General features: G+C 70.9%; 1 protein-coding gene across 1 annotated transcript; it reads left to right on the top strand.

Moving 5' to 3' along the window:
- Nucleotides 1-584: 584 nt before the first annotated feature.
- Nucleotides 585-12,083, top strand: LOC142051356 (calmodulin-binding transcription activator 2-like; the record flags this gene model as incomplete). Its single annotated transcript, XM_075080492.1, is given in 18 exon segments — nt 585-737; nt 2,573-2,662; nt 2,754-2,854; nt 3,712-3,779; nt 3,860-3,995; nt 4,989-5,060; nt 5,183-5,357; nt 5,462-5,605; nt 7,019-7,261; nt 7,264-7,326; nt 7,361-7,627; nt 7,662-7,744; nt 7,877-7,997; nt 8,092-8,229; nt 9,038-9,232; nt 9,612-10,017; nt 10,959-11,037; nt 11,439-12,083. Coding segments are annotated over 17 exon segments (2,967 nt in total), but the record flags the coding sequence as incomplete, so codon positions are not given.
- Nucleotides 12,084-12,603: the final 520 nt, after the last annotated feature.

Below are 12,603 nucleotides of genomic sequence, written 5' to 3' on the forward strand. Positions count from 1 at the left end.
GTAGCCCCCTGTTCTGGGCCCTATAGTGCTCCTATAGTGACCTCAAACAGGCCCCATAGCCCCCCTTCCATAGTGCCCCATAACCACCTCCTATAGGGCTTTACAGCTACCTCATACGGGCCCTATAGTGAACCTATATAGCACCCCGCGGCCACGTTCTATGGTGCCCTACAATGTTCTATAGCACCCTGTAGTCGCCTCCGATAGGCCCCACAACCATCTCCTATAGAACCCTATAACTTCCTCATCGGAACCCTATAACCGCCTTCTATAGTGCCCAATAGCTCTCCCATCAGAGCCCTATAACCGCCTCCTATGGAGCCCTATACCTCCCCCGCGCCTATAGCCGGGCGAGGGCCGGCCCCGGATGGCCCCGCCCACCCCGACCCGAGTCCCCGCCCACCCCGACCCGAGTCCCCGCCCACCCCGACCCGAGTCCCCGCCCACCCCGACCCGAGTCCCCGCCCCGCCATCCCACGGTCCCGCCCACCCTGTCCCCAGGGCCCCCTCACCCGGTCCTCTCCCCCCGCCCACGCCTCCCTGTCCCCGCCCACCCCGCCCTGTCCCCGCCCCTGGCCGGCGGCGCGGCCCCGCCCCCGTGCGCGCTGAGGTCACGCGCCGGCGGCGCTGTCAGCGCCGTCCCCGGCGGGGCGGGAAGGTGGCGGCCGGCGGCGGGGGCGGGGGCGGCGGCGAGGGCGGCGGCAGCGGCGGGGGGGGCGGCCTCCTATTGCCGGCAGGTGGGGCGGGGTGTGGGCTGCCGTGGGGCGGGGATGTGGGGGGGCAGCGGCAGGGGTGTGGGCTGCCGTGGGGCGGGGATGTGGGGTGCCATAGGGTGAGAACATGGGCTGCCGTGGGGCGGGGTGTGGGGGGCCATGGGACGGGGTGCCGTGGGGTGCCATAGGGTGTGAACATGGGGTGCCATGGGGCGGGGTGTGGGGTGCCGTGGGACGGGGATGTGGGGGGACATGGGGTAGGGGTGTGGGCTGCCGTGGGGTGGGGATATGGGGTGCCGTGGGGCGGGGTGTCGGCTGCTGTGGGGCGGGGATGGGGTGGGGCATAGGGCGGGGGTGTGGGCTGCGTGGGGCGGGGTGTGGGCTGCTGTGGGGTGGGGTGTGGGGGAGCATGGGGCGGGGTGTGGGGTGCCGTGGTGTGGGGATGGGGTGGGGTGTGGGGGGACACGGGGCAGGGATTGGGGTGCCATAGAGTGAGAACATGGGGTGCCATGGGGCGGGGATGTGGGGTGCCGTGGGGCAGGGATGTGGAGGGGCATGATGTGGGGGTGTGGGGCAGGGATAGGGTGGGGCTGTGGGCGCCACAGAGTGAGAATGTCGGGGGTCACAGGGTGGGAATGTGGGGTGCCGTGGGGCAGGGAGGTGGGGGGTCATGGAGCGGGGCTGTGGGGCATCATAGGGTGGGGTTGTGGGGGTTATGGAGTGGGGATGTGGGGTGCGGTGGTGGGGATGGGGGGTGCCATGGGCTGGGAGTCTTGCGGTTGTGGGGTGCCATAGGGTGGGGCTGGGGGCTGTCACAAGATGGGTGTCTTAGGGGTGTGAGGAGGGGATGTGGGGGGGCCATGGGGTGAGAATGTAGGGGGGCCATGGGGTGGGGATGTGGGGTGCCATAGGGTGAGAGTCTTGAGGTGTGGGACAGAGCTGTGGGGTGCCTTGGGGCAGGGATCTAGAGTGCTGTGGTGCAGGGCTGTGGGGTGCCATGGGGTGCTGTGGGGCAGGGATGCAGGGTGCCATGGGGTGCCGTTGGGCAGGGATGCAGGGTGTCATGGGGTGCCGTGGGGCAGGGATGTGGGGTGCCGTGGGGCAGGGATATGGGGTGCCATGGGGTGCTGTGGGGCAGGGATGCAGGGTGCCATGGGGTGCTATGGGGCAGGGATGTGGGGTGCTGTGGGGCAGGGCTGTGGGGTGCCGTGGGGCAGGGATGCAGGGTGCCATGGGGTGCCATGGGGCAGGGCTGTGGGGTGCTGTGGGGCGCCGTGGGGCAGGGCTGTGGGGTGCCATGGGGTGCCGTGGGGCAGGGCTGTGGGGTGCCATGGGGCAGGGTGCCATGGGGTGCTACGGGGCAGGGCTGTGGGGTGGCATGGGGTGCTACGGGGCAGGGCTGTGGGGTGCCGTGGGGCAGGGCTGTGGGGTGCCATGGGGTGCCGTGGGGCAGGGCTGTGGGGTGCCGTGGGGCAGGGATGTGGGGTGCCGTGGGGCAGGGCTGTGGGGTGCTGTGGGGCAGGGCTGTGGGGTGCCTTGGGGCAGGGATGCAGGGTGTCATGGGGTGCTGTGGGGCAGGGCTGTGGGGTGCCATGGGGTGCCGTGGGGCAGGGCTGTGGGGTGCCATGGGGCAGGGCTGTGGGGTGCCGTGGGGCAGGGCTATGGGGTGCCATGGGGTGCCGTGGGGCAGGGTGCCGCAGGTGGTGCTGTGGTGCTGGGCGTTGCCAGGCCCGAGCCGTGGGGCAGCTGTGGCGGGATCCACAAGGGACGCCCCCCCCAGTGCCCCCCCAGTGCTGTTCCCCCCATCCCCCGCTCAGGGGGACACACGGGGGGGTGACCCAGGCGCCACCACCCCCCAGGTGCGAGCCCTTCCCCCGCGCCCCGAGGGGAGCTCTGAGCCCCCCCCACGCGCCCCGCGATGAGCGGCAAGGAGCCCACCGAGGTCTCTGGTAAGGGGGGGGGGGACGCTGGGGGGGGGTGGGGTGGGCACACGGGGGGACACAGGGGGGACACGGGGGGACACTCATCCCTCCCCTGCAGACAGGAGCCACCTGAAGGTTTTCCTGCCCCGGAAGCTGGTGGAGTGTCTGCCCAAATGCCCCGTCCTGCCCAAGGAGCAGCTGCGCTGGAACACCAACGAGGTGGGGGGACGTGGAGGGACGCGGGGGGACGTGGGGGGACGCGGAGGGACGCGGGGGGATGTGGGGGGACGCGGAGGGACGCGGGGGGACGGAGGGACGCGGGGGGACGCGGAGGGGGACAGGCCGTGGGGTGACAACGGGGCGTCGGGGATGGTGAGGATGGTGTGGCAGTGGGGGGGGGGACGCAAGCACAACGTGACACGGGGGGTTGGGAGGGTGACACGGGGGTGATGAGGTGACACGGGTGACACAGGGTGGCAGGGTGACATGGAGGGGTGACTGTGTGACGCGGGGTGACAACGAGGGGTGAGAGGGTGACACAGGTGACGTGGAGGTGTGACAGGGTGACATGGAGGTGTGGCAGAGTAACACAGGGGTGACAGGGTGACACGGGTGACACGGGGGAGTGACAAGGTGACATGGGGATTGACAGGGTGACATGGAGGTGATGAAGTGAGATGGGGGTGACAGGGTGACATAAGGGTGCCACGGGAGGGTGACATGGGTGGTTGACAAAGTGATGTGACGGGGTTGACAGGGTGACAGAGGGGGGTGGCAGGGTGACACCAGGGTGACATGGGTGACATGGTGAGTGACAGGGTGACACGGAGGGGTGGCAGAGTAGCACGGAGGGGTGACAGGGTGACACGGGAGGGTGACAGGGTGACATGGGGGTGGTAGGGGAGTGACAAGGTGACACGGGGTGACATGGCAGGGTGACAGCGTGACATGGGGAATGATGAGGTGACACGGGGTGACAGGGTGACATGGGGGTGCCTCAGGGGTTGACAAGGTGACCCGGGGGGGGTGACAGGGTGACCCGGGGGGGCCACCTCACCCCTTCCCCCCCCGCACAGGAGATCGCCTCCTACCTGATCACCTTCGAGAAACATGACGAGTGGCTCTCCTGCTCCCCCAAGACCAGGTGGGGCGGCCATGGGGTGCCGTGGGGTGCTGTGGGGGGGTGCCAGGCCGCGGGGTGCCCCCCCTCACCCCCTTTTCCAGGCCACAGAACGGCTCCGTCATCCTCTACAACCGGAAGAAGGTGAAATACCGCAAGGACGGCTACTGCTGGAAGAAGCGCAAGGACGGCAAGACCACGCGCGAGGACCACATGAAGCTGAAGGTGCAGGGGGTGGAGGTAGGAGGCAGCGGGGGGCCCCCCCAAAATCCCCTAAGCCCCCCAAATCCAACCCCACCCCCGGTCCTGGCATGGGGAAGGGGCAATGGGGAGGCCTGGCTGGGGGTGAGGGTGCCCAAGGGGGACGGTTGGGGGTGCTGAGGACCCTCAGGGGATGATTTAGGGGTGCTGGGGAACCCCAGGGGGTGTTTTGGGGGTGTCAGGACCCCCAGTTGCACGTTTGGGGGTGTCTGGGACCCCCAGAGGCTGGTTTGGGGGTGTCATGGACTCCTACTTGCACGTTGAGAGGGAGTCTGGGACTCCCAGGGGCTGGTCTGGGGGTATTGGGGACCCCTAGTTGTGCATTTGGGGGTATCAGAGACCCCCAGGGACTAGTTTAGGGGTGTCAGAGACCCCCAGTTGTGTGTCATGGGGCGCTAGGGACACTCTGGGTAGTAGTTTGGGGGTGCTGGGGACCCCTAAAGGGTGCTCTGGGTGTATCAGGACTCCCAGGGGGTGGTATGAGGCTCCTGGGGACCCCCCAGGGTGTGATTTGGGGGTGTCAGGACCCCCAGTGGAGGAGGTCTGGGGGTGTTCAGGACCCCCAAGGGGTGGTTTAGGGTTATGATGACCCCCAAGGGGGAGTCTGGGGTTGCTGGGGACCCCTAAAGGGTGCTTTGGGGGTATCAGGATCCCCAGGGGGTGGTTTGAGGCTCCTGGGGACCCCCCAGGGGGCGATTTTGGGGTGCTGGGGACCCCCCAGGGAGCAATTTGGGGGTGTCAGCCCCCCGAATCACACAGATGAGGGCGCAAGGACCCCCCGGTTGGTAGTTCAGGGATGCGAGGACCCTTGGGGGGGCGGGTTTGGGGGCACGAGGAGCCCCCACAGCAGGGTTTGGGGGTATCAGGACCCCCGGGGGATGGTTTGGGGGTGTCGGGGGTTTGGGGGGGAGCCCCCCACTTTATGTTTTGGGGGTGTCAGGCCTCCCCCCCCCAGCCTGCCTCTCCCCCCAGTGCCTCTACGGCTGCTACGTCCACTCGTCCATCGTCCCCACCTTCCACCGCCGCTGCTACTGGCTGCTGCAGGTACGGGGGGGCAGCGGGGACCCCCCAAAAACCACCCCGGGGGAGGGGTGGGGGGTCCCCAACCCCCCCATAAACCCCCCCTCCCCAGCCCCAGCTCTTTTGCCCTTCCCTCAAAATCCCAGAACCCCGACATCGTCCTGGTGCATTACCTGAACGTGCCGGCCGCGGAGGAGTGCGGCCGCCCCTGCGGCCCCCCACTTTGCGCCGGGGGCCCCCCGCTTTGCGCCGCCGCCGCCGACCCCCGCGAGTGGCTCAAGTGGTCGCAGGAGGAGCTCGTCGCCCAGCTCCGCCCCATGTGTACGCCTGCTTTACTTATTGGGGAGGGGATCGGGATGACATGGACACCCCAAAACCCCCCTTTTTTCACTTATTTTGCCCCCCCCCGTCGTCCCCCCCCCCAGTTCACGGGCTGAAGTGGGGGTGCGGGAACGGGGGGGGGACCCCGGGCGGGCTTTCGCTGGAGCAGCTGGTGCAGCACGTCCTGGAGAGTCACCAAGCGCGGCCGCCCCCCCGCACCCACGCCTGCCTCTGCGCCGGGGGGCTGGGTGAGATGGGGCACCCCAAAACCTACCCGGGGCACCCCGAAACCCCACGGGGTGCCCCAAACCCCGTGGGAACCCCCTGGGACCTCCCAACCCCCCTGGGAACCCCTAAACCCCCTTGGGACTCGCTGGGACCCCCTAAACGCCCTTGGGACACTGTGGGACACCCCAAAACCCCTTGGGACACCCCCCCAACTGTACCCCGAACCCCATGGGACACCCCCGGGACCTCCCAACCCCCCTCCGGGACCCCCAAACCCCCTTTGGACCCCTTGGGACACCCCCCAAGCACACCCCAAAACCCCTTGGGGCACCCCAAACCCCATGGGAACCCCCAGGACCCCCTAAACGCCCTTGGGACCTCGTGGGACACCCCAAAACCCCTTGGGGCACCCCTGAACCCCCTGGGACCCCCCTGGGACCTCCTAACTCCCCCTGGGACCCCCTAAACCCCTTGGGACCCCTTGGGACACCCCAAAACCCCTTGGGGCACCCCGAAGCCCACGGGACCCCCCTGGGACCTCCCAACCTCCCCTGGGACCCCCTAAACCCCCTTGGGACCTCATGGGACACCCTGAACCTGCCCCAGGGCACCCCAAAGTCCCCCAGGGCACCCCAAACCCCATGAGGCCTCCCCTGGGACCTCCCAAACCTCCCTGGGAACCCCAAACCCTGACCCCCATGACACCCAAAACCCTGGACCTCCATGACACCCCAAACCCCACCTGGGATACCCCAAACCCCCTTGGGACCCCACCCACCCAGGGAACCCCAAAACCTCCTGTGACCCACTGGACCCCATCCTCCCCCCCCGGCACCCCCCCCCCCCAAGAGCTCCCCAAATCCCCCAGGGCCCCCCATCCTCCTCCCTTGGGGACCCCCACCTTCCCCCCCCAGGCACCCTCATCCCCCCCAACAGCCCCCCAGATCCCCAAGGGACCCCCATCCCACCCCAACAGCCCCCCCAAATCCCCTGGGGACCCCCAAAACCCCCCTGGGCCCCTCATAGGTGTCCCCCAAACCCCCCCGCTCCCCCCAACACCCCTGCAGCCCCCCCAAACCCCCCTGCTCCCCTTAACTCCCCCCTCGGCCCCTCCTGCTCCCCCCTAATGTCCCCCCCAGCCCCCAAACCCCCCTGCCCCGCCCAAACCCCCTGCTCCCCCCTAAAGCTCCCCTCGACCCTCCCAACCCCCCCTGCTCCCCCCTACACACCCCCCAAGCCCCCCCAGGCCCCACTAACATGCCCCCTTCTCCCCCCTAAAGACCCCCCTGACCCTCCCAGCCTCCCCAACCCCACCTGCTCCCCCCTAAAGCCCCCCCAGCCCCTTCCAGCCCCCCCCAACCCCCCCCCCGCTCCCCCCTATACGCCCCCCTACGCCCCCCCGGCCCCCCCTAACGCGCCCCCTGCCCCCCCAGGCACGCCGGGTCACAAGTGCGGCAGCACCAAACACCGCATCATCTCCCCCAAAGTGGAGCGGGGGGGCGGGGGGGGGGCGGCGGCCCCCGAGCCCCCCAAAGCCGCCCCCTCCTCCCCCGACACCACCCAGCCCTCCCCCGGCCTGGGGGGGGCCCCCCCCGACCCGCCCCCCCCCGCCTTTCCCCCCACTCTCCCCCTTTTAGTAGTGACTAATTTAGGGGGGGCGGCCCCGGGGGGTCCCGAAAACCCCTGGGTCTGACCCCCAGCCAACACCTGGTGACCCCCGAGAGCGCCTGCCCCACAGCGCTGCCCCATGGCGCTGTGGGGCTGCCCCCACGGCGCGCCCCCCGCCGCCTTCGACCCCGACTGTTTCCTCAACAGCCCCCGCCGGGGCAAACCTACGGCTGTGAGGCCGAAGCCCCCCCCCGGGGCGCCCCCCCCGGCACCCCCAAAATTAGGGGTTGAGGAGGAGGAGGAGGAAGAGGAGGGTGAGGAGGGGGCAGCGGTGACCCCCTCGCAGCCCCCCTTTGCCCTCCCCTTCCCCGACCTGCTCCCAGGCGACGTCAGGGTCCCCCCCACCCCGCAGGGGATCCCCCCCACACCCCACGACACCCCCCCAGCCCCCCACGAGCCCCCCGCCACCCCCCGCACCCCCCCTTCCCCCCCCCGCCGCCGAACCCCCTGTCGCCATCACCGATTTCTCCCCGGAATGGTCGTACCCCGAGGTGAGCCCCCCTCCCCCCGCTATCGGGGTCACCCCGCGTGTCACTTGCGTGCGTGTGGGGCCACCCCACGCGTGGGGGGCACCCATGGGTGACCCCCCCGCCCCCATTTCCCCCCCCCCCCCCCCCCCCAAGGGTGGGGTGAAGGTGCTGATCACGGGGCCGTGGGGTGCCGGCGCCTACAGCTGCCTCTTCGACCGGGTGTCGGTACCGGCCGCCCTGGTCCAACCGGGCGTCCTGCGCTGCTACTGCCCCCGTGAGTATTTTGGGGGGGGTCCCCGCCCCCCCCCGCCCCCCCCGCCCCCCACCTGACACCCCTTTATCATCCCTATTTGCCCCCCAAAACGCAGCTCACGAGGCGGGCGTGGCCGCCCTGCGCGTGGCCTGTCCCCCCCGGCTGCTCTCGGCCGCGGCGCCCTTCGAGTACCGGGCGCGGGGGGGGGCGGGGGGCCCCCCCGGAACGCAGCTGGACTGGCTGGCGCTTGACGGTGAGCGGGGGAACCCCCCACACACACCCCGAAACGCACCACGCACCCCCACCCCCCCCCTCTGCGGGGGGCACCCCGAAATTGGGCCCAGCCTCTTGGGGAGGGGGATGCCTGGGGCTCTTCGGGCGGGGGGCGCCCCAAAATTGTGCTTGCCCTCATGTGGGTGATGCCCTGATGCCAGGGGCCACTGTGTGGGGTGGGGGCACCCCAAAATTGGTGGCACCTGGGTGAGTGGGTCCCTTGGGGGCAGGGGGCGCCCCAAAATTGTCCCCATGCTAATGTGGGGGTGATACCCAGGCACTTGGGTCGCCTTTATATGGGAGGGCACCCCAAAACTGATGATACCTGTGTGACTGGGTTCCTTTGGGGTGGGGGGCACCCCAATATTTGTGGCACCCGGGTGACTGGGTCCCTTGGGGGCAGGGGGCACCCCAATATTTTTGGCACCTTGGTTACTGGGTCCTTTGGGGGCAGGGGGCACCCCAAAATTGTCCCCATGCTAATGTGGGGGTGGCAGCCAAGCACCTGGGTGCTCTTTATATGGGGGGGCACCCCAAAATTGGTGATACCTGGGTGAGTGGGTCCCTTGGGGGGCAGGGGGCACCCCAAAATTGGTGGCACGCCAGTGAGTGGGTCCCTTGGGGGGCAGGGGGGCACCCCAAACTTGTCCCCACCCTCGTGTGGGGTGTCCGCATTCTGGGCTGGGGTGGGTCAGATGGCGGTGGGGAGACCCCGGTGTCTGGCTGGGGGGAGGGGGGGGCTCTCCCGGCTGCCGGGGTCCCCCCCTCACCCCCCCCACCCCCCCCAGAGGCCCAGTTCCGTCTGTCCATCCTGGAGCGGCTGGAGCAGCTGGAGACGCGGCTGGGCGCCCTCCCCCCCCGCGCGGGGGAACCCCCCGGACACGCCCCCCCGAGCAGGTGGGTGCCCTGGGTGGGGGGAGGGCGGCCCCGTCCTGCCCCGCCCCACCCCGCCCCACCGCCTGGGTACCCCCCAGTGTCCTGTGGTGGGGGAGGGGGGTGGCCCCCCACATCCCCTCTGGGGTGTCCCCTGGGTGTCCCCAATGTCCCCTTGTGTCCCCCCGTGTCCCCCGATGCCTCCCGTGTCCCCAGTGACCCGCAGTGTCACCCATGTTCCCATGTGTCCCTGACGTCGCCCCGTGCCCCTTGAAACCCCCTGGTGTCCCCCGGTGTCCCCTGGGTGTCCCCAGTGTCCCCTGCCACCCCCTGCACCCCCCTGGTGTCCCCTGGGTGTCCCCAATGTCCCCTGCCACCCCATGTGCCCCCCGGTGTCCCCAATGTCTCTCTGTGACCCCAATGACCCGCAGTGTCAACCATATCCCCATGTGTCCCTGACATCCCCCCATTTACCTTGAAACCCCCCAGTGTCCCCTGGTTGTCCCCAATGTCCCCAACGTCCCCTGCCACCCCCCGGCATCCCTTGGTGTCCCCAATGTCCCCTGGGTGTCCCTGATGTCCCCTGTCACCCCCTGCACCCCCCGGTTGTCCCCAATGTCCCCAACGTCACGTCACCCCCCCGGCGTCCCCTGACGTCCCCACGGGGACAGGGGCCGGCGTCCTCCTTCGAGGCGCGGGTGGTGGCCGTCTGCGAGGCCATGATGGCGCGGCCGGGCTGGCCGGGGACGGCGTCGGGGACCTCGGGGACATCGTCGGGGAAGTCGGCGTCGGGGACGGCGCTGCCCCACGGGGCCACCTTCCGCGGGATGACGCTGCTGCACCTGGCGGCTGCCCAGGGCTACGCCGGGCTGGTGGAGGCCCTGCGGCGCTGGCGGTGAGCAGGGACCCCCTGGGGACACCTGGGGACACCTGGGGACCCCTGGGGAAATGGTGGGGGCCCCACGGCGCTGGCAGTGAGCGGGGACCCCTGGGGACACCTGGGGACCCCTGGGGAAATGGTGGAGGCCCTGCGGCGCTGGCGGTGAGCGGGGACCCCTGGGGACACCTGGGGACACCTGGGGACCCCTGGGGAAATGGTGGGGGCCCCTGCGGCGCTGGCAGTGAGTGGGGGACCCCTGGGGACACCTGGGGACAGGGTGGGGGCCCTGCGGCGCTGGCAGTGAGCAGGGACCCCTGGGGACACCTGGGGACCCCTGGGGACAGGGTGGGGGCCCTGCGGTGCTGGCAGTGAGCGGGGACCCCTGGGGACACCTGGGGACCCCTGGGGACAGGGTGGGGGCCCTGCGGCGCTGGCGGTGAGTGGAGACACCTGGGGACCCCTGGGGACCCCTGGGGACAGGGTGGGGACCCTGCGGCACTGGCGGTGAACAGGGACCCCTGGGGACAGGGTGGGGGCCCTGCGGTGCTGGCGGTGAGCGGGGACACCTGGGGACACCTGGGGACAGGGTGGGGGCCCTGCAGCGCTGGCAGTGAGCAGGGACCCCTGGGGACACCTGGGGACAGGGTGGGGGACCTGCGGCGCTGGCAGTGAGCGGGGACCCCTGGGGGACACCTGGGGGACACCTGGGGACCCCTGGGGAAATGGTGGGGGCCCCCGCGACGCTGGCGGTGAGCGGGGACCCCTGGGGACCCCTGGGGACACTTTGGGGACCCTTGGGGACACCTCCAGGACACCTTGGGGTCAGGGATGAGATGGGGACAGGATGGGACGCCCCTGGGACGTGTCCCTGAGGGGAGGTGACACCCCCAGCCATGTCCCCGAGGGGAGGTGACCCCAGGCGGTGACCCCAGGCCGTGTCCCCCCGGTCCCCGCAGGGCGCTGGCTGCCGACAGCCTGGAGCTGGAGCAGGAGGTCGACCCCCTCAACGTGGACCATTTCTCCTGCACCCCCCTGGTGAGGGGACACGGGGGGGGGACGGGGACATGGGGGGGACACAGGGGGGCGATGGGAACATGGGGGGGACACAGCAGGGTTGGGGACATGGGGGACTGGGGGGACAGGGCACAGGGTGGTGGCTCGGGCAGGGCTTGGGGTGCCGGGGGTGGCATTTTGGGGACAAGGGGACCCTCGGGGACAGCGGGGATGGGGTGGGGACACAGTGGGGACACAGGGGGGACAATGGGGACACAGTGAGGACACGGTGAGGGCTGGGGATGCAGCGGGATCAGGGGGTGGACGAGGCACGGGGTGGTGGCTCGGGCAGGGCTTGGGGTGCCAGGGTGGTGTTTTGGGGACAAGGGGACCCCCGGGGACGGGGGGGGGGCCGTGGTGACGGGGTGCCCCGGCGTCCCCAGATGTGGGCGTGCGCCCTGGGTCACCGGGAGGCGGCGGAGCGGCTGTGCCGCTGGGACCGCCGGGCGCTGGCCGTCCCCGACACCCTGGGGCGGCTCCCGCTGGGCCTGGCCCGCGCCCGCGGCCACCTGGGCCTCGTCACCCGCCTGGAGGAGCTGCAGCCGCAGCCGGCCCCCGCCTCCCCCCGCCCGCCCCCCGCCGGCCCACGCCCGCCCTCCCCGCTCTCCGCCAGCCCCGACACAGGTACGGCCCCGCCGACGCTCCCAGCCTGCCCGCCGGCACCGCGGGGAGGTCACGGTCACCGGCGCCGTGTCCCCTCACGGTCACCAGCGCCGTGTCCCCTCCCGGTCACTGTCACCGCGTCCCCTCCCGGTCACCAGCACCGTGTCCCCTCCCGGTCACCGGCACCGCGTCCCCTCCCGGTCACCATCGCCGCATCCCCTCCCGGTCACCATCGCCGCATCCCCTCCCGGTCACCATCGCCGTGTCCCCTCCCGGTCACCATCGCCGTGTCCCCTCCCGGTCACCGGCACCGCGTCCCCTCCCGGTCACCATCGCCATGTCCCCTCCCGGTCACCATCGCCGCGTCCCCTCCCGGTCACCATCACCGCGTCCCCTCCCAGTCACCGGCGCCGTGTCCCCTCCCGGTCACTGTCACCGCGTCCCCTCCGGTCACCAGCACCGTGTCCCCTCCCGGTCACCGTTGCCTCGTCCCCTCCCGGTCACCAGCACCGTGTCCCCTCCCGGTCACTGTTGCCGCGTCCCCTCCCGGTCACCATCGCCGTGTCCCCTCCCGGTCACCATCGCCGTGTCCCCTCCCGGTCACCGGCGCCGCGTCCCCTCCCGGTCACCGTTGCCTCGTCCCCTCCCGGTCACCAGCACCGCGTCCCCTCCCGGTCACTGTTGCCGCGTCCCCTCCCGGTCACCATCGCCGTGTCCCCTCCCGGTCACCAGCGCCGCGTCCCCTCCCGGTCACCGGCGCCGCGTCCCCTCCCGGTCACCGGCGCCGTGTCCCCTCCTGGTCACCAGCACCGCGTCCCCTCCCGGTCACTGTTGCCGCGTCCCCTCCCGGTCACCATCGCCGTGTCCCCTCCGGTCACCAGCGCCGCGTCCCCTCCCGGTCACTGTCGCCGCGTCCCCTCCCGGTCACCAGCACCGCGTCCCCTC

This window comes from Phalacrocorax aristotelis, unplaced genomic scaffold (genome assembly GCF_949628215.1).
Source record: "Phalacrocorax aristotelis unplaced genomic scaffold, bGulAri2.1 scaffold_354, whole genome shotgun sequence".
NCBI lineage: Eukaryota > Metazoa > Chordata > Aves > Suliformes > Phalacrocoracidae > Phalacrocorax > Phalacrocorax aristotelis.